Here is a 22,683-nt window from a genome sequence, read left to right as displayed (position 1 = left end):
CAGCACTTCTAATTTGCCTACCAAAGAGGCTGTACTGGTGCTGGTTAATATAAACTACTCATCAAAGCCAAATAGCTTGTAGAATAAGTTGTTAATGGTTCTGTTTGGGTAAATTTAAACAGTGAATGGTCACTTTACACAATGGTGTTGCTACTTTATACTAGTTTGTCATCCCATTCACGATCACTTCACTGATCTGAAGATTCACATTTTGACAACTTACATTTTGGTTACAGCACCTTAGAATTGGTGCAACAAGTCCTCATAACAAAATGACAAAATGTGTTTAGCGTGAAGGTAGTTACCTTGGAAACAGTAGTTTCAAAATCTGTAACACCATGTCCTAACTGAATGTGACGCGAGCAAGTGTCAAGCGACAAAATCAGTTCGAATGCATTGTTTTCTATTGGAATGACCTTATTGACCGCGAGTGACGTAGCGCTGCACAGCACACCGTTTTGAGCTGAACTTTTGTTGGACACCTGGTTTCTATTTATTCCTGTCGCTCGCGTTGCAAGTGCAGCATCATGGATGAGGAATGGCTGATTCATGAAGTTGAAATGAGGAGTTATCTTAAGTAAGGTGGCAGCTGGCTGGAGGGAGATATAATGTGGTAATTAGTGAGCTGTCGAGGAAATTTAGAGAGTCAGGCTAGCGGTTTCCCCGTTTCCAGTCTTTGTGCCAAGCTAAGCTAACCGCTTGCTAACTCTAGCTGCATATTTATCGTGCAGACAGTTGTCGGAGTGCTATCAATCTTCTCATTGACTTCAAAAACGAGTGCTTTCTGATCTGACGTCCCTATTGACAGGATAATGTTGTTTGTCAGTGCTTTCCAAAACTGTTAAAAAGAAACTGACGGTACAAAAATAATTAATTTGATCTGCCACCGCTATGGTTAAGGTATGGTAGGGTTTAGGCACAGAATACTTTGATTAAGGCTAGGTTGGAAACAGATAATGAACAGTAGCAAGTCCATGTCACACACTTTGCTGGCGCATCCATCCACCCCAACCTCCTCCAAACAAGGTTTTGTGGTGCTAACATCACGCTACATCCGCCTTTGTTCCTGATGAACACCGTCATAATTCACATGGCAGCTAGAGTCCTTGTGAGGTATATGTAAACATTTAGGTCATATTAGGAAATTGAACAGACGACAAATGTGGTCATTTGTCTTGTAAGGACCAGGACAGTCTCAACTTTGAATATTGAGGCTATCAGCGACCTCATCCTGGCTCACACTCACCACAGTGTTTGGATACTGCTCTCTCGCTCTCTTTTTGTCACATACACACCCCCACACACAACAGCATTGTGCGTATTGTCAATCTGCTAGTGCTGATAGGCAGCATGTGGTTTCTCCTCAACACTAATCTGTCACACACGGGGTGCGCAGCACTCGTGGACAAACCCACAAATGTCTCTGGTAGGAAGTACGACCGCAGTGTGAAACCCTAGGACTTCCTATCCGAGGCTATCGGGATGTACAGACTCAGCTCACAGTGGAGGGACATACACTCACACACACTCCCTCAAAGCAACAATGACTCAACAGCTTAGTAATCAACCACAAAGACACACACTGCGCTGCAGCTGTACACCAGCAGTGTCAAAACAAAACAAATGAACTTTGGAGGCAGAGCAGGCAGCAGAGTTCTGCATCACTGTGACTGGAGCGCCCATTGTGATCCACGCTGGCAAAGCACATCGCTGGACCACACCCAGTACGTCATGACTCATCAGTCCCCCTCTGTTGTCCATCCATGCCAACAGAAAAGAGGGGAAGGCAATAACAGAGAGAGAGAAAGAAAGGGAGGGGAGATCATGAGGAGAAGAATCAACGAGGAGGATGAAGGGAAAGAGGATGAGGAGACAGTCACGCTGAGACACAAAGAAAGCAACAAACAGATGAGAGCATTGTGGATGGGACTCACCAGTTCGACCGAACCATAGTGTTTCCTGCTGAAGTCTCCACGCCTGCAGCCCAAATCCTCCGAGGCAGAGCTGCAACACAAATGCATGGTCAGACACATGGCCTGTCTGTCCTCCATCACACAACACAGAAATACATAAACTGTGACATCACTCATATACAAGTGGCAGTTGCAGCATCTGCTTCTCTCCAGTCTTTTTTTATCTCACTTTGTCTTCTTGTTCATGCCCACTTTGTTCACCCTACGTTCTTTCTTTTTTTCTTTCCCCTTCCCTTTTTCTCTCTTTCCCTTCCTACTGTCTGAGTCTTTGTCGGTCTGGCGGGGCTGCCGGTGGCATGGTGACTGGCCGGGAGTGGCGGACAACCCAGTTCTGATTGAGACGCGGGTCCTGATTGAATTAAGCCAGAGTGATAGATGGAGACTGGCTGGCAGGGCTGACTGCTGGTCAAATAGTCAAATGCACACACAGAATCTCTAATGCATAGAAAGAAACATACACACAGTATGAAAAAGTAACGCTAACAGTTACAAACATCTTTAAATGTCAAAATGAGGAACAGCTGGATTTTTAAGTGTTTGAAGAAGAGAAGTTCATGAGGCCCTAAAAACCACTTTAACTGAGAAGTACTATAGTATCAGATATAAGCAACACAGATATGAGTTATTTGTAGTTAGCTGAAGTAGTTATTTGTGTCCGTCTTTAGATTAAAATGATCATTTGTGACCCAGACCCAGGCTAGCCATTTTCCCTGATTTCCAGTCTAAGCAAAGCTAACCGGCTGCAGCTTCACATTTAGCGGGCAGAGTGGTATCGTTCTTCTAACTCTCAACAATAAAGTAAATAAGCGTATTCCTTTTAGGTATGCAGTTTAAACCTCAATGATACCTCTCAACCATGTCCATCTCAACAAACACCTGCAAACACCTCAACTAAATCTTGAAGCAAATGTAGAATTGTCCTCAGTTGCAGCTCCTCTGAGCGCGTATAGATGCTCTCTCTAAATAAATCCATTTGTATTATGAGGACTGGCAAAGCCCCTACAGGAAAATACAATATCAATATTTTTTTACAATCTTGTTGCTGACTGAATTATCTCAACAACTATTGGATGAATTGCATTGAAATTTTGAAGACATTTATGGTCCCCAGAGGACAAATCCTAATGACTTTGGTGACTTTTCATCTAGAGCCCTCATCAGCCTCAAGTGCTACAGTAAATTGCACTAAACACAAAGTGTGTTTAGTGCAATTTACTGTAGCAAATGTTCGCACGCTAACACGTTAAATTAAGATGGTGAACGCTGTAAACATTATACCTGCTACACATATTAACACCCTTGCTGTGCGCATGTTAGCGTGCTGACGTTAGCAGTTAGCTCAAAGCACGGCTGCTTGAGCACAGCTAGCTTGGCTATAGACTCTTGAGTCTAACTAAAGAAGGAAGAGGCAGTCAAATGCATCAGCTTAAATTCAAGCTTCTAATTGTTTCAACCATAACTGCAATACTCACTATTGATTACAAATATGGCAATCAGAGACACACTCTCCTCACACACCAAGAGACAAACATCTCTATACTGCCCCAGACTAGGGGTACAAAGGTAATATTTAGCATGCTTATGTCAGAACCGCAAACAGCTAAGAATTTGTCTTAAAAATGTACCACTATGAAACACACAACCCAACGGTGGACACATTACCCCCATCCAAGAAGATTGTTTTACATTTTTTGTATTTATTATACCACCTATTTTGTATACCTTGTGTTTGCATGTATCTGCATGATTGCCTGAGTGTTGATATGACCTGCATGCTTTTTACTTCCTCTGTCTCTCTGCAACACATGTCCTTCTCCTCTTATATCTCCCCCCAACACTTGCCTCTCTGGTCAGGTTTCTCTCTCTCTCTGCAGAGGAGATGAAGGCGGAGTGGGGCTGTTAATGCATAATGTACACTCAAGCTTAAAGGACGCATTTTAAAGTGCGTCTGTACTACAGGATGTAGCCTATCCATCACCTTACCCACTCTCTTCCTGCATGCTTGCTTCCTACGAGTGATTGGGGTGGGGTCTGCTGGAGCACCTTCACAACATGTACTCCATCACAGCTTTTACCTTTATGTGCTCCCACTTTTTCTTCTCTGTACCCAAGTTGCTATCTTTCCTACCCTTCACCTTTTCTCTGAGAGGGGGTCATGGAAAGGATTGTACCTTGGAGGGAGAAGTGAGGTTTAAGTGAAACCACCCCACCCACCTTCCTAATGAAAACCATTCCATCTCCTATTGAAGCTCCTCTCCTTCTGTAAAGGTTTGTGAGTTTAGGCTTCTTGTGATATTTAAAGGTGCATATGGATGGACATTTTTTAGGACTAAAAGGCAAGAATGATTAAGTGAAAAAGAGAGATTTTTTGTTTCATAACCATGGTTTGTTGGTTTGGCTTGAGTAAATAAATGCATTACAGCAGTCACTTGCCGCATTTCGTGCACACAAAGATATTTTTTTTAAAACCACAACACTTTGCTGTATAATGCCCAGAGGAAAAGTGTTGTTGCCAGATTGAGAATGCTTCCTGTGTACTTGGGAAAATGTTCATTGTCCAATTTTAGCTTTTTTTGCTTTAAAAATGAAAGATATTTTAACACATGTAGGAGGTGTAGCCTGTGGTGAACTAAGAGCTGTTTGTGCACAAGGTGGTTTCTGTCAGACCACAAAGCTGTGCTGACACCTATTAAAGAGGCTGAACGAGCTGAGAGAGAAAAGTGCCTTGAGTCTGATGAGAAACATGTACCTGTCAACAGAGCTCTAGGAGTGCAATGCAGTGGAATGACATTCAGATTTCAAGTACAGTATGTACAAGGAATCAAAGCAACAAGAAAAGATCCTCTACAATGTGAGCTTGTTCGTCCTGTTAGGAATTCTTGTTCTATTCACTAAAACCAAACTAAGGATTTACTGGTCCCAATCATGTTTTTGCTCCAAATCTTGAGTTCTTTAATAGTTTCTAAGTGCTTAGTTTGATCCAAGATTTATTTTAATTAATTTTTTGTTTATTTCCTCCAACATAATACAGCTTACAGAGCACTGATAATGCGAGGTTTGATCTCCATTTAATATTCTTTTCTTTTTTTTTTCTTTAGCCGTGCTAGCTGCATGGCTCTATGGGATGGAGATGTCAGTCAGTTGGTCGGTGCGCCACTTTAGTCCAGACTGAAATATCTATTGGATGGATTGCCGTGAAATTTGGTCCAGACATTCATGTTCCTCACAGGATAGATTGTAATAACTTTGGTGATCCTTATCCTTTCATCTAGTGCCATCATCAGGTCAGGTACGTTGTGTTTAGTGCTAATTAGCAAATGTTAGCTTGCTAACACACAAAACTAAAATGGTGAAAATGGTAAACATTATATCTGCTAAACATCACCAAGTTAGCATTGTCATTGTGAGCATGTTAGCATGCTGGAGTTGGCATTTAGCTCAAAGCTGTGCCTGTGGACTCTTAGTCATGTGATAATAAAAGAGCGATTGATCATAGGCTTATGTTACCTTACACTCCTAACATGCTGCGTAACAAACTTGCCTTAACATGTATTTGAGATATAACACAGTTGAAACCATTATCCTGAATTCAAAGCTGCCCATATGTTTGGACATCATAACTTAAACTCTGCACCACAACAGTTCAGATAGTCACTTTCCAGCAGCATAGTGGCTGTTAGCCAAAGAAAAATGACTTTGAAAGCTTGGACCAAAGAGAAATAACTCTGAAACAGAAAGAGGTAAAATGGATATTCAGTACTCAACTGCTGCCCTCAGTAATGGAGTATGGGAAAGGTTACAAATTGTGGTTTCTGTCACAAGACAATGGACAGTGGCCACTGAAAGGCACTGCACACTACAGTGTAATGTGAGGTATGAATCACACTGCCACTCATCATACTAAACCTCCTAGTGCTGCTCAAGAAAAAGCCAATCCATTTATCGGTTATGTTAAATCCTGTGTGACTCTTAACTCACTCCATAAAGTGACTCTTTTTGAGATTGTGTTAGAAATAAAAGCCAAATAGGCGTAGAAGAAACACCAAACACAAGACTGTTGAGAGTGACAATGAAATGCATAAAAAGGCCCATCAGCTGGTAACAACTTCAACATAGTCTAGTCTCAAACATACATCCACATCTGGCAAATACATCCGACATCATTTAATCATTTAAATGTCAGTTGGCTGTTTTCTGCAGCAGTTCCTAGGAATTACTGCAGAGATGTGAGGTTAAAATGTTAAATAATACATATTCAAACTGTTGTAATGTGTAACAACAGTTACATTTGGGAACTTTGGTAAATCATTTTGGGATTTAAACTATTTTTTTAAATCCAATTTGTAATAACAAAGTTACAGTTACATATGTTGCTTGGTGCACTACATGCACATAAGTGGAGATAAATACCCATCATGCACTTTTCTATTAGAGCCTCTAGATTATTCTTCATAAAAGAAGTCACACAGTCATCTTGCTACAGTGATGTATAGAAACTAGAAACAGAAACCGTGAGCCGGACGAAGATGCTGATGATTCTTACACAAAATTGAGAAAAGCCATAACAAGCCTTAACAGCAATATTTTAAATCATAAGAGCATTTAATGAAAATTTCATGACATATTTGGCTCTTCTCTCCTCCCTCTCCCCACAATTGGCGCAGCATCTACAGCTGCTACTGGCAGCACTGTGCCATAAGAGCTGTATGTTCACTATATGATCTCTTTCGCTCTGTTAAAGTGTCACTGCAGCCCCAGTCTCTCAGGCGTTGCTTTTAAGCTGGTAAAGAGCTGCAGCAGTGGCATTTTCAGATCCATCAGAGAGACTGGAAATGAGCTACTACTGAGTAACCTTGGACTACAACTGAACTCAGCTGCACAGTTTAAGCCAGATGCCTGCCTTCAGTGTGGCCACATATGTTATTCTGTCCATGCATGCACCTCCACCTTGAACTAAAAAGCATGTCATGAATAATTCATAATTTTCCGTGTACATACTGAAATGTCTCTCCTGCGAAACAAAGGCCACAGCTCAATTAATAAGCAACATAATATCCGCACAGATGAACCGCTTCAGTTTACAATTTATAAAACAGGTGATGAAGCTGCACATAAACCAGCGCCGAGGTTTAATTAAAAGCTGTTGTGGCTCAAAGAGTCTGTTGAGGAGCGTCAATACTTCCAGACTGGAGACTTGTGGATTCAGTGGCGCTCAGTTTGCCAGCCATTCAGAGTAAATGGAAAGAGATCAATAAATCATGCACTTGATACATAACTAGACAAGTATGAAAACTCGACCCAGACAGTCGATTACTGTAAACATTATTAGCCGATCCAAGAGCGTAATAAGGCACTTTACGCACCAACAAATGGTTTGTGCACCGGAGCAGGTGTCTTCAGCTTTGTCTAATTTGCTCGGGGCTGCAGAAAATATGCCAGTGCTGCAGGGATATGACAGGGCGACGACAGAGAGCTATGCATTCAACAGATGAGAGGCGACATGCATAAACACAGGTAAGATTTTGTTTTTACCGCTGATTGAAAGTCAACAGTTTGTTAGACGCTGGATCCACACTGTTCATGTCCCCATGCGATGTCAGTCCAGCGGACAAGGCTACACAGCAACAAACCGGCGTCTTTCTTCCCCTCTCCGTTTGTTTCTTCTCTCGCTAAGAGCGCAGAAACATCACTTCGGCGCAAACTCCGACAACAGCTGATCAAAACCCTGGTTGGTGGTCGGACTCTTTTTGGCTCCTCTCTCTGCGCGCAACTGGTCACAGCTTGATGATGAAGCGGAACGGCTCTGCCATAGGAGCTGTGTGTTTACTGTGTGATCTCCCCCTCTCTCATCCCCTCCCTCCCTTTCTGACTCACTCATACACTCACATCAATGGTGCATTTCAATCCACCACATTTTTATTTAGCTGGAGGCTCTGCAGAGCAAAAAGGCACCATTCAGAGCAGACATTCTTATCGGGGTTTTCTTTTCTTTGACTTGCTGTTACATCACCGTCAATTACGCGAAGCTTCTTCTACAGTTACAGTATCCTGGAGCGCAAAGTGATGTCAGGATGCAGACCTGAGGCTGAGGTTCGCATCACATCATCATCAGTGTGAGCACTGAGAGAAAATGTGGAGGAAATTTAAACATGCATATACGTTTTTTTCTGCTCTCAAGTGTGATTCCTTGTCAGTTAGAAGCAGGAAATGTAATCTGTGATCAGCTCTGCATCCTATAATGTCCATTTATTTATAGTAAATCGGTTTTTATTTTGAAATTTCAAAACAAGCCATTAATAAGAAGAGCAACGTTTGGGTTGCCAGGTTGTGAATAATCTTTTTGTCAGGTGCTTATCCTTTCTTAAAAGGCCTATGTGCAGTTACAAATGTTGATAATTCATTGATAAATACTCATGGCTTTCCCATTTCCTAATAAGATATCAAGTCTGAAGTTATAAATGTTAGGAAGTTATTAGGTTTTAATCCATCAAGTATGTTGTAAATTTTAACAAATTGTAAATAAATTGATTATTTTCACAACCTGGCAACCCAAAAGTTGTTCTTATAAATGGCTATAAAGCATTAGTAAATGATTTGCTATAAACTCTATATACCTCAGAAAGAGGTACCACTTTTTCTAACATTTCTCTTGAAGGAGAATCTGATCTTTGTGTTTCTTTGGCTTCACATATTCTCACCAGGTGCCACAAACTGGGTTTGATGAAGGTTACAAAATATGGAAATGATCATAAAGCATTGTTATTACTAGAGCTAGACCAATATATTGACCAATATTAGTTCATTACGAATGTATTGGTATCAGTGTATATGTCAGAAGAAATTGCAGTACTGATATGCCAAAACTAGGTTTAAGGTAATTAAAAAAATAGTGTCTCCATTAGATAGTTTGTCCACCAGTGAGCTCTGGCAAGTTGATTTTTCCACAGCAACATGTACCTTAGTATGTATCTTGGTCACAATTCTTAAAAACAACAACAAACAAATATAAAGGATTGTTATCATGATTGTTGTTTATGTTATGTGTTTATGTAAATAAAAATCAAATTACTATTGGGCTATGGGGCTTATTTGGGATTTGGTAGTGTCAACATTCATCACACATCATATTAACATCCACTGTATTTTAATCATGTTTTACAGTTGGTCACTTTGAGACCCCAAACACAAGTAATGTGCCATTCTTTGTAGTGACTTCTGAAATATGTCATCATATCAAAATCATGTTTATAAGCAATTCTCACAAAATAAAAAAAAAGTAACCAATTTTGGGTTGGAATGTTGACAGTGGGTTTTTAGAGTATTTTTCACTGAAAACAGCTGCCTGCTGCAGCTGAAAACGACCCTCTGAGAGCGGTTAGAGTGAACCAAAACAGTACAGTTGCCAGACAGCTAAACAATAAGCTGAGACTCCCTATAAAGCTCCGTAAAGCTGAGGGGAGCTGCAGATTCAGGTGATAATTCTCTGTAGGTTTGTTACTAGCAACATTGTCTTCACACTGTCATTTGATGCATTGTTATAAAAAGGTTTATCACCTTGATACGTAAAGTGGCTATAATCGACAATGTTAAGTGTGTTTTGTTGAAGCTGTTAAAAAAGGTCTTGAACACTCAGAGTAATGCTAGCAAGCAGCATCGAATGAGAAAAAAAATACTTGTCACTTGTCAGTATGTGGAATAAAAGGATGGAGCACACAAGGAAAGAAAATACTGAGCATGTGAGGGGGAGGACACATAAAGAAAACAGAGGAATGTGGCAAAACATGTCAAAACCGACTTAATTTTTGATTATCTGCTCACACACACACACACACACACACACACACACACGCACACAGAATAGCAGATGAAATGTGAGCTTAGGTAAATCTGATACCTAGCCACAGCCTGTGTCTCCAGCTCAGTCCACACAAACACACACACACACACACACACGCACACAACATGAAAGAGTGCAGGAATGCTTGGCTCAGGCTACACGGCGCTCAGCTGCTCATCAATTTGTAATCAGTAGAAACCCCCCTCTGTGGCACGCCACACCACAGGAAAACACCTAAAGCTACTAACACACATGGCATTTTCTCTTTCTCTCTCTGAATGTGACTACCTTTAAAAATAGCTCATGTTGAAATGCAGCTGAAATCCGCAAGAGCCTGAAGAAAAAAAAAGAGCCTCTTTTCAAAAGAGACCTCTGAAAATAAAGCCTTTGTTTTCTCACATCAGGACTGAGTTACAAACAATCAACCTGAGATACCTGAACACCCCCGCCTCTAATTAGAGCCTGAAGGCTGATCACTCACACACACACACACACACGCACACACAAACACAGACATTGATACATGTTGCATAAACATCATCACACACCCTCCCATTGTCACATTTTGACACGCAGTGCTCACATGGCCTTTGCATAAGGGCTTCTGGTTTTTAACGGTCGCCTGTGACCAATCTCTTACTAGGGAAGTCAAGAAGGGAAGACTTCCTGATCAAAGATCAGTCTGTTAATGTGGCCTAGGAGCTCTCATCCTGAATGCATAACAAAGTCGCCATGAGATAAACTAGTATAACACGATTGCGGTCTGCTCCAGGTGAATATAATCCACTGATTTCTCACAATGGAAAACGAGACATAAATCCACAAAAATACAAGATGTTTGTGTTTAAGTCTGTGTCTTTTTTTGACAATGATTTGTCTGTTTATGGACTAATCCATTAATCAACTAATCATTTCAGTTCTAGCTGCAACTGATGATCATTTTGATTAGGGTTCAACTGTCAATTGAATCATTTAGTCTAAAAATGTCTAAAAATGTCAGAATATAGTAAAACAGTTCAAAGCATGCAGTTGTAATGACCAGACTGAGACTTGGACACTGACTAGACTAGCATAAGACTTAGCAAGAACAGCAAAAAATTTAAGTAGATTTTAGAGGATGCAAAAAGGCAGAGACAAGAAAGAGTGAGAAAGACTATACGCAGTGTTATTAGAACAGGGAATACAGACAGTCACAATGAAGCATTATCTTAATCCCACAGAATGCCAGTCTACAAATTAAAGGTGTGTGGAGTTTTTGACCACTAGTAGTGCTATGGAGCAATGTTTTTAGCCAGTTTTGTTTGCATCAACGAGCAGCTATTCCACTGATCGACAGTTGGTGGCGGTAACATGCCAAGAAACATGGATGTGAAGAATGTAGGTCTCAAATTCTTCCAAAAATCAGCATTGCAAATGTTTTATGAGGAAGGAACACATTTATTAGGCTTTACGGATAAACTCAATGTGTTTTGGTGAGAAACAGTAAATGTAAACATAAGTGTGTTTATCAAAAAACTCCACAGGGTACCTTTAACATTGCTACAGGTTACGTTTTAAAGTGTAATCTAATCCTGAACTGTGAGAGGCATCTATACTGTAAACCATCTAGTCTGCCAGAATCTATAAGAAACCAAAAGGTATTTTAATTTATTATGACATAAAACAGAATAATTGTCACATCTGAGATGCTGGAACCAGCAACTGATAACCGTTCATCGATTATTTTTGTGGATTCATTTTACGTTGATCGACTGTTTCAGCAGTTTATTTTCATGAGCATGCCATTTGCTCATGGATTAACTCAACTAAAAACTATAGTATGTGTCACCATATTTTGCATTATCTCATTAAGCTCCTCAGTGCTGTTAACCAAACCTAGAGTTCACACACCCTCAAAAACAATTTTCCATTATGCTGAACAACCAGTGATCCTTTTAGATCTATTCTAGGGCTTCAGCGTTAGTTAGAAAGTGATATATAAACTATAACCCTCAATCTTCACTATCTTCAACTCTTGTACATGCAAGTGTGTGTGTGTGTGTGTCTGTGTGTGTGTGTGGGACCCAGCGGTTATGGACTATCCCAGGCTTTGCGTTGCCCAGACAAATACAACTTCAAAGCTCAGGATATAAATGTAGGTGTAAGCATTATAGTACGTGGGTTCAATCCATGTGTACATGCCAGTAAGGGTTGTGGTGCACAGGTACACAAAATATGAGTGTGTATGCACAAGCACTCGCACATTAGCCTCAGCCATTGAAGCCTGTGAAGCTGCATGATGCGGATCAGGAGCTCTTGACTCAATAGTGTGCTAATCCCTCGGAGCTACGCCGCCTTCTCACTGGACAGCTGCCACTCCGGCCCTTTAGTCTCACCAACTAAGCCAAGTCTGACCACGGCACCTTTCCCACGCGTAGGATAAACAAGGCCTCTGTTACTGTGTGTTTGTGTGTGTGTGTGAGCATACAATGTGATTAGATGTGCAGTTACTGAAGCTAAATCCCACTGGAACCAATGGGAGTCATTTCTATAAATAGAGATGTATGAAAATGAGTAAAAACACATTTGCACACAGTGTTATGCAAAGTGTATAACATACTACTACAGGCATCAATACAGTGGGGTTTTTATCAGTCACACATATCCAGATGCAACATGCAAATCAATTGACCTGCCATGACGTTACGTTTGACGAGGCTTTGTCCGTGGATAATATATAACTTGGAGAAGAAAGTAGTAATGACAGATGGCTCCATTTGCTAATGGCATGATTCAACCGTTGTATGGCACCTGCAGCACACACTGGAACAGAAGAAGCACTTCAAATGACTTCAAGAAGACATTTAGCTTGGACTGTGGAGTTTTTGGTGGAAAGTACATTTAATTATGTACACTTTTGAGGTACTTTAAACTTCTATGCCACTACATTTCAGAGGGAAATATTGTACATTTATGACAGTTTTAGACTTTACATATAATAAGCTTAGAAATACAACGCATTGTTAGTGCACATGCGCCAATGTGCATGCTGCCTTTTGCTTAAAACAGTTCCCAACTTTTTAGGCTCGTGACCTCGTCATATGAGAGTGATTTCCCCTTTAAACTTCTCAGATTCAAGTGTTTGAGGCCCAAAGAGGTAAAATTATCAACATGTTTCACAAAAAAAAAAAAAAAAAAAAGAGAAGGGGGCCCGACCCCTAGTTTGGGAGGCACTGGACTAAACTACCTAACTGTGTATAAAGTAGTTAAAACTAGCTACACCCCGCCCACCATCACTACTTGCTGGGTTGTCTCACCACTGGTGCGTGTTAGGTTGACTGTTGCCAGTGAGAGCATGGTGAGAGACATACATCCATGGTGAGAGAGCGGTGCACGTCAGACCCAGATGAGGAGGCTATTGTGCACCAAAATCAGCGACTAGCATCTGTATCAGAATGGCAAGTGTAGTTAGCATCTTTTATTTGTTTATGTTGTTTGTTAGCTTGTAACTGGCAGTGGATGACACAGAGTTAGTGGTTGTGAAACATACAATATTATCTGTTACGATGTTAAAGTGTGTTCACATTGTTATTATCTAACATTAGTAGAAAGTGGAAGGAAGCTCGAGGGTCTGGTTTACATCCAAAAACTGCACACTCTACCATGTTTGCTGTCAAAACTTTCACTTCACTAACTTAATGCAAACTCTTGCTCTCTGTACTGACAAGTCCGCTCTGTGCTGGAGGTTTCAGGTTTCTTTGTCTGTGGCATTGCGATTGTGATGACCCAAATCTAGCTTGCCCGGAGTATGTCTCCCCCTTCAGTAGTGGAATGTGAAAACACCTCTCTAGTGACAAATGTTGCACAGATACAAGTCAGTAAAGTCAAGGTCTGACATTTTAGGGGACATAAACATAAGAAAAACACATTTTTGAGTGGAGGGATACTTTAAAACTATATATTTTTTTCGGACTGTTGGAAACAGAAACAATTTGAATACATCACTTTGGGCTGTTTGAAATTATAATTGCCATTTTTCACAATTGTTTGACATTTTATAGACAAAATGATTAATCGATTAATAAAGAAAATAACCCAGACAGATTAGTTGATAATGAAAATAATTAGTTGCAGCCCTATAATGGAGTATTTTTACATTGCTGTTTTGGTACAATGATCTGAGTACTTCTGAGTACACATACATACACACATGCACATGATTTAGATTCATACCTTGGCCTCTTTGTTTCTAGTGCGTCCAAAATGCCAGCAGGTCACCACGTGGCCTCTGTGAAATGTCACTGTGTCAGGCCGCGGCGATTGATGATGGCACTCTCATTAAACGTGATCAGGTGAATTAACCTTTTGTCTGTAACGATCAGACCGGCTCTGGACAACACTCTGCCCTCAGCCCTTTGGTGACATATGTGTATGTGCTTTCGTACAGTTTTTTTGGACCCGGACAATGCACCGTAGTCCTGACTACTGCTGAATACGGGTATAGAATAAAGGGATGCATTAGTACTTGTAGACAACAATTTAGTTACAGAACACAAAGAAACACAGTGAGTTTGTTGTCTGTGTCTGAATGAAACCCTCAGCTGAAGCTACTCGAGTCCAACCTGCTCTCAACATAAATGTCACTGCTTTCTTATTGCACTTACTGCTCCTAGTGGAAAAGTATGGATGACCAATATATTTTACCAGGCATGTCTTTTCTATACTGTATCAGCTTGATTTTCTCAGATTTGTGCCACATCAGAAGTTCAGACTAAATGATAAAGATCCAAAGTGTGAATGGTTTTTCTTAAATTACATTTTTACAACCACTGGCCTTCCACCATATGGTAACTGTCACTGTTTTTACAGGGAGAGTCTGCCCTCTTGTGGTTATAACTTTTATCACAATTAAATGAGAAGGAACCCAAAATAGTGTATGTATTGTATATGACTTGTGAGATTATATGAACAATACCTAATTATTAACCCTCTACCACTATTGCATGACTTATGTTTTCTTTAGGGAAAAAATATTTTACCCTATTTTCTGGAAAATTGGAGACTTCTGATGGATGATCCATCAATTACAAAATTTAGCAACATCACCCACCCAACCCAGATATTTCTTTGGGCAGCACTGTCAAAACAAGTAACACATGAATTTGAAATTGCGTATTAGAATATACATATGGACACTTGTTTCTTATGATGCAATTCAGTAATTTTTAAAATATATTTTTGGAACCTCAGTCTTCATTTTCCAGTTTCTCATTCGGTGTAGAACCTCAGGAAGCATGTACTTAAATACAATGTATGTGTTTGGCTACATGTTATTCTCTCCTGTTCCACCCTCTTCCACCCTACACTTCACAAAATGCTGTTCATACTATCATAAATGGCAAATGAATCATTTTTTGGCTTAAGATGTGTGTTGGCTCTAGGCTGGTGAAACCTACAAAACTGCCTTTAAAACCCGATTGTGGGATCTATTCTGTCGTTGTACTCACTATCAGTGGGAAGACCAGAACCACTCGATCAGGTTTCTTTTGCCCCTTTAGACCATAAAATATCCCTGTGTCCATTATTACCTGTGAGTATTAGTAGCTAGAAAAACAGGGTCATCATTTTACAACATGATACGTCTCCATCGTTGAGAACTGTATTGTGTTAACAAGTACGCAAACTACAGAATGTCGCCTCAACGCAACAAATGGAAAATCACAGTTCAGCTGCAAAAATAAAATATATCTTTAAACCATCAATTGTGTTTTGTTAGAGATTCATGCATATTATTTTTTTTAGCCATGCTAGCAGCACAGCAGCTCTAGGGATGGCAATGTCGGTCGCTCCACCACTTTGGTCCAGACTGAGATTATCTCAACAACTATTAGATAGATTGACATTCAATTTTGTACAGACATTCATGGTCCCCAGAGGATGAATTGTAATAACTTTGTTGATCCCTTTCATCATCAGGTCAAAATTATAATTCTTCCAATACTTTGGTTTATGACCGAATACCTGCAAAACAAATAACATTCCCATCAGCCTCAGCTGTACTTTACGTTTAGTGCTAATTTGAAAATGTTAGCATGCTAATACGCATTGTACATTAAACATTGTAACTACTGAACATCAGCATGTTAGCACTGTCATTATGAGCATGCTTGTTTCTCAATAATTGATCTTTAAAGGTGTGAAATAGCCCATTTCTGGCACAGTGCCACATGTGGCTCTGATTCCTGCAAGGGTGTCCCCACCCCAAAAAACAACATTATACCCACTAAAGTTCCTTATTTGAGTCATCAGACACATGTCATGAGATATTACAATTTGTAAAACTTAAAATATCTATAAATGGGAGGGTTCTAAAGACTTTGTGGTGCTGCGGGGGAACAAAGTGCAGTAGAGGGTTAAGTGCGGCCTGTCACTCACTACTGGAAAGTGCATTTATTTGTGCATACGCACACATTTATGCACTTGTGTCACATTTTTCAGTTTCACAAAAAAAAAACCCTAGTTAAGATGGAAATCAGGGAAGTAAATGCAGACGTTCTTATTTCAGAATGGCTCCAAAGAAATAGCAACATGTAATATAATCCATATACTATTCCAAATGTAGAAGGCCTAAAGTTGGGGAAACTCCCTTTAAGTAGTTTTTCAAAGAACATCCACACTTCAACAACTTAATTTGAGCCACATCTTTACAACCTCTGCTGAAAATATACCCTTCCTAGATGTTTCTACACATACTTTCGAACCATCTCTTCCATTCTTTCACCCTTTCTTTCTGTTACTCACTCTCTAACCAAGACGAGGTTTTGGCTGGCCTCCCTTAAAACTGCAGGGTAAAAATGTACTACAGTAACCCTTCACAAGCTCCATTTCCTCCTCTGTATCTCCTGGATCGCACTTTAAGGGTTATGACGGGGGCAGTGGGCTGGTGTGAAGCAGCTCACACTGTAGGCTACGCACAGACTGTGCCCATACTGTGCAGACTTCCTTTGATCTTTGATTACTTTCATACTCTGCTCCGTTCTCTGGCACTTCAACACTCACTTTCACTTTGCATCATCCTTGACAGTGACCGTGGTTAAAAAGGAAGTTTACACAACTTTGAGAAAAAAGAAAACACTGCCCAGATTACGGCTCTTGTATGCAAGTGGCTTGAGGTTTGTGCTCGAGCTGGCCGCATCTCAACTGATACCCTCCTTTAAGTACAACTCGCTCTACGCTGGGCTTATTCCAGCCAACTATAATGGGAAATGTTTTTCCAGTCTCCAAGCTTTCCCGGAGCAGGGCACAGTGCATTTTAATGTGTAGGTATGTGTCTTAAAGCCCTAAATGGAAGCAGATGTTCCAGTCGAAGAGTAGAAGTTTACATAGAGCTGTAATCAAGCAAGGGATTTTTTCTTTTTTTTGTATTTTTTCTTCTAGTAATTTGAATCTATTTTTCTGTCTAAATGAGCCTGGTGCGCTGCAGTGTGCGCATGGCTGAACTGTGCTGGGTTGTGCTGAGCTATGCAGCCACATATGGGAGTGATTACAGTCCAGTGTTTATCAGACCTCACTGAGGGACTGACTGTACGGCTGAGCAGAGCAGAACCAGCCTCGCACACTATTTCAATTTCCCAGCTACAACCTTCTATGGAAATCAGACAAGTGATACAATATTGCACCAACACTGTGCAATCATAATTCCTGGAAGCAACATTTTCTTAGAGCTGAAACCATTAGTCAATTAATCTGCAAATAGTTTGATAATCGATTAATCGTGTGCCAATTTTACACATCAAGTCTGTTTACAGGTCTTGAGGAGTACTACTGCATATGTGAAAAAAGTTATATAAAGCTTTTTGTGGCTCCAGAGGGAGCTGTGTGAAGTCTGATAAATTGTCTCAAGTGATGTCACTTGAAGCAGCGTTGGTTGGGGCTGAATGCTAAAAGTCTGAAAATGAAGTTTAGAAAGAAGTGAGCTTACTAGACCTCTGTAGTCTGCTCCTCAGCTCTGCTCGATTAGCCGCTACTAGCATAATGCACCCAAATCTCAGACCTAACTGTCGCCGATCGAGCTGCATTGTTGGTAATGTTGGTGCCAGGTTTTGACAAGGAAGAAGAATGCGTAGAGTAAAAAAGATGATATTGCTGGTACTGTTGCATCGATTGTTATGCTTTTACTGTCTGACAGTGTAATAGAAGTGCAATGCTAAATTATTGGAGTGTGCTTTTAAGTAATTTTTTTGGCAAAAATGACAAAAATGTACTGATTCCTGCTTCTCAAATGTGAATATTTCCTGGTTTTCTTACTCTTCTTTGATTGTAAACTAATATAACTAAATATTTGGGTTTTGGACTGTTGGTTGGACAAAACAAGCAATTTGAAGATGTCACTATGGACTCTGGGATGGACATTTTTTGTTTTTACCAAACGGTGACTGTTCTCCCAAGAAAAATGACAGCATCAGTCCTTTCAGCAAATGCCCACCAAATGACATGTTTACATTCAAGTGACAAAGCCCTCTAGCGGCCCGTAAGAATATTAACTCCTGTCGGGAGCAAAGGATGTCAGGTGAAGGTATAGTACAGTAGAGTGACAAAGCCCACAGATGGAGGTCAGGGTGGATGGATGAGTCAACAAAACATCAGACTTTAACACGGGAGACAGCAGGTTGTTTCCTGTTTCCAACTGACAGTCAACGTTGGTTTAACATTTAACGATAATGATGAAGGTCCCATAACCTTAAAGAAGTAGTCATTTTAACCTTAACCAACCTTAGTATTTTTGTGCCTAAACCTAACCATACCTTAATCATAGCGTTGTGACATCACAAAATGGCTTAATTTTTGAACTGTGATTTGAAACAGTTTTGGAAGGCAGTGACAAATTATGTTGTCCTGCTGATACGGGCGTCAGATCAGAAAATGCTTCTATGTGTGGTTAACAACAGCAGTTAACAACAATGTATTTTGTTATTTAATGTGGAGGACTTGTTGACTAAATGAGAAAATAATCGATTAATATAATGAAAATAATCATTAGTTGCAGTCCTGCATCTCTCAGACGTGAAATTAAAACTGTCTAATCTGCTTCTTCATTCTCTCTTGTTTAATGCAAACACACACACAACTACTAGAGTAAAAATCTGTGTGAGATCTGCGTCTATTGTGTGTGAGAGCTACATAATGTTCACAGTATGCAAAGCACAGGAGTGCCTTAAGTCAGCAAAAATGTCAATTCAACTACCCGCTGGGTGCTTTATGACAGACTGTAAGGCAGAGGGAGACCCCAGCAGCCCAGTCTATCACATCCACTTTCACTCTGTCTGGTAGAGATGGTCCTGTCCATGTACGGTCTGTTAGTGCATTCTTAGATCTAAAAACATGTCTGACATTCAAAACATATGTTCTTCATTCACACACTGCTTTGAAGCCTACTGTAAAAAAAGCTTCACCAGGAAACCACAAGAGGACAAACCCTAATACTTATTTCCTTCTCGTTTTTTTCCTCTTTAAAAAAGCTATGCATATGCTCAAAACTCTCTCACCCGTTCCTTTACAAAGCACGTGAACGCAGCACAATGCACCTCAGCTACATCTGGCTCCAGTCTCGTGCCAATCTGACAAGCAGCTATGACAAACCCCATGGCAACAGCAGTCACAAAACATTGTGGTTTTGGCAGCGGGAGAGGTTAATGAAGACACTGATAGCATTTCAAAGCAAATGCACTCAAATAATCTCTGAAGTGAGAAGTTCAGGGAGAAAGGAGGTTGGCTGCAGCACGCCCCGGATCTATTTTTGCTCTATTAATGTGGCCGCAGTTGCAGGGTGAAGTTATCGCTGCTTTATGAGAAGCTTTTTGTTCAGACGGTAAAAGCAAGGAGGGGCTGGATTGATTAATGAACAGCACACATTTCAAAGCCAACTAATCCAGGCCGTCAGACCTAATCTTTCCTTCCTACATTGTGAAGAGACTCTTTACCTTAATGTATTTGTTAGGTCTGCGTTACAAATTAAACCATAGTAACATGTTTCTAATCACACATTGCCCTGCGGTAGACCGGTGATAAATGGGCTTCTCTTCCCTCATGGTCCAGTAATGTACTCAAACTGCTCCCTGCCAACGCATGCCTTTCCTTAAATGAATATAAATGTTCTGTTATGGATTGACAAGTGAGCCCAAAGATTCCACACAATGAGGTTAGTTTCCACCGCATCAGAATTTGCTGATGTTGCCATTGAATTCATAGAAAGCACGCTGCTGACTTTTTATGATTTTTGATACTGGCTTCATCAGAGAAAATCTTCCTCCAGTGGTCAGTTTTTGTTTGCTGGTTCGTAGTATGTTTTACTGCCGAGTAGAAATGCCCGTTCAAATCATTTCCCTTTGTCTCTCTGGCACTGTCTCTTAGAGTTATGTTTGTTCTGCCAGTTCGTGGTCAGAGCTGAGCCAGTTATTTCTTGGCTCCTCCAAGTGTCACCATGTAGCCTAATCTCATTCACACACAACTAGCCGGGGTTGACTGGAGGTGGTTTGAGACAGGCCAGAGCCAAGAGTTCAGCCACAGGCGGAGTTGATATTCTCAGAGACATTTGTTATGGGAATTAATGGAAAAAGACACTAAATAGGTTAGAATTTGTTGTTCCTGGTGGACATCCAGACTTTTCTTCTGTCAAGCTCAAGACTCAAGGGCAAAGAACTTGCCCAAAGTTGTGTGTGCTTGCTTGTGCACCAAATGTGGACAGACACACACACACACACCCACACACCCACACACACAACTGTTTATATCTGTACTGTACATACACAGTTACACATAAATCAGCTACAAATCATGATTAAACTTGGAACCACCTGCAACTATCAACCACCTGCAACCAGCATAGCAGAGGAAAATAACAAAACAATTGGTTCTGGTAGTCCAATCAACTTTTCTGCTTTCACCTGCAACTGCAGCTACCTGCTGTCAGTGAGAATATCTGCCAACTGGCAGTCCGCTGACTTTGTTAGATAAGGCTTAGTCACCATGAAGCAGTGTCCAAAACACAGTCAGAAATAATAATGCGATGTGATGTGTTTATCCCAAAGCAGATTAACGTCTGGAGATCAGTACAGATCACGACAATTCTACACTATTAACTTCTCGCTAAGATTTTATCTTGAATTGGGATTCAAGTTGTAAATTCTTAATATTTTTAGTTGGAGAGTTATTTTACATACTCTAAAATGTCTCTCACACCAGTGGTGGAAAGTAAAAAAGTACTGTTGTTCCACCAAGTGATTTCCCCTCTAAACTTCTTAAATGGTTTCATTCATTAATTGAGGCCCATAATAACTGAGGTAAAATTATCCAATATTTCACAAAAAAAGCAAAGATTCCTACCACATTAATCATCTCACGACCCCTCACATTTATCTTGTGACCCTTTGGAGGAGGTTGACCAGGTTGTGAATTACTTTACTACTGAATGTAAAGTAGTTAAGACTATAGCTCCACCAACTGTAAAATGCTGCTTATTAATTGCTGCATCACTATTAACAATGTAATAATGTAATTTAGAATAATTTATCAGTCACAGGGGCCATTTTTCTGCAGAACAAGTACTTTTACTTTTGATACTTTAAGTACTTTTACTTAAATTGAATGTTGGACTTTTACTCGTACTTTTACTTAAGTAAAGGATCTGAGTATTTCTTCCACCACTGCTTCACACTGAGACCGTGTCTGTAGCCTGGAGCAGAAAAAATAGGGCAGATCAATGTCTAGATAAAACCACCTCATGACATCCACACAGACACATGGAAACACATGGAAACACTTCAGCTATTGTGTGTGTTTGCATGTGTGTGTGAGCACATTATGCACGTGAAAGCAGGTTTCTGACACACTGTGCGTGTGTCCTTATGAAGCTGTCCAAATGTGTTGGGTCTGTTTGGTCATGCATCTCTGCAGTACAGTGAATTATAAACAGCAGCAGCCCTTTACTTGAGTGTCTTTCATATCCCCCTCAGTATAGCGGAGAATCTATTTCCCAATGCAGTAGCACTTCAGGCCGGCTCTGATTGATTGTCTGTTAAACTGGTAGTGTCTGAGAGACAGTCTGCCAGGAAGCCTTACAGTGTGACTCTGGGTCCACAGCGTGCAGAGAAGAAGAAGCTCCTTCACTATACGGGATAAATCAAGCTAATTAGAAGTGGTGTGTAATTTAAAAGTAAGTGCTTGGCACAAAGCTGGCCAAATCTCGCCCCCGCATGCACCCTGAACACAGTACATGCCTCTATTTGGAAAGTGGGGCCTGGCAGCCCGGATGGAGACATCTCCAGCACACAAGTCTCGCCATCACACACACATACTGAGACAAAGTTATCAGCTATAAGAGCAATGAAGCAAGATTCATGAGTGAATTTGCACTTGTGCACACCTCCACAGATCATCTGAAATAGGAGGAAATTAGAGTGGAGGTGGGAGTTGGGGAGCTGATGTGACCAGAACAATAATCTACAGACAATACATTCAAGAGAATGAAAACTAGAGCAGCAACAATTAGTCGATTAATTGATTAGTCAATGGAAAGAAAATGAATCGCCAATTGTTCTGATAATCGATTAATTGTTTAAGTCAGACAAAACAAGACATTTGTTGATGTCTCCTTGTTCTCTCGGATATTGGACATTTTTCACTCACTCTAAAAATCACACCACAGTTTGGGTCAACACCCAGTACCTTTACCCAATACCAATGGGTAATTTTGCCCCAGTCTTAGACACAACAAGCTAAAGTTTAACCTTAAAACTGTCACAAATGTATTGTTGGTTGTCCATGATGTGCGTATGACATTCAAAACTTCAAAACATACACATATGATTATCAATCAGTAAAAATAGTGTACGTTTT

The 22,683-nt window shown here is 40.4% G+C and overlaps 1 protein-coding gene across 5 annotated transcripts in view; it reads right to left on the bottom strand.

Moving 5' to 3' along the window:
* garnl3 (GTPase activating Rap/RanGAP domain like 3) overlaps positions 1-22,683 on the bottom strand; it is a 77,757-nt gene that overhangs the window by 53,402 nt on the left and 1,672 nt on the right. For 4 of the 5 annotated variants that reach the window (XM_044175476.1, XM_044175477.1, XM_044175473.1 and 1 more), the window contains exon 2: positions 1,935-2,004. In XM_044175476.1, the coding sequence (XP_044031411.1) occupies positions 1,935-2,004 (70 nt within the window). Of the gene's footprint in view, positions 1-1,934; positions 2,005-7,505; positions 7,806-22,683 lie in introns of those variants that run through there. The other variant, XM_044175475.1, reaches the window with a different exon arrangement.

This window comes from Siniperca chuatsi, linkage group LG18 (genome assembly GCF_020085105.1).
Source record: "Siniperca chuatsi isolate FFG_IHB_CAS linkage group LG18, ASM2008510v1, whole genome shotgun sequence".
NCBI classification, from domain to species: domain Eukaryota; kingdom Metazoa; phylum Chordata; class Actinopteri; order Centrarchiformes; family Sinipercidae; genus Siniperca; species Siniperca chuatsi.
This window is presented reverse-complemented; position numbering and strand designations above follow the sequence as displayed.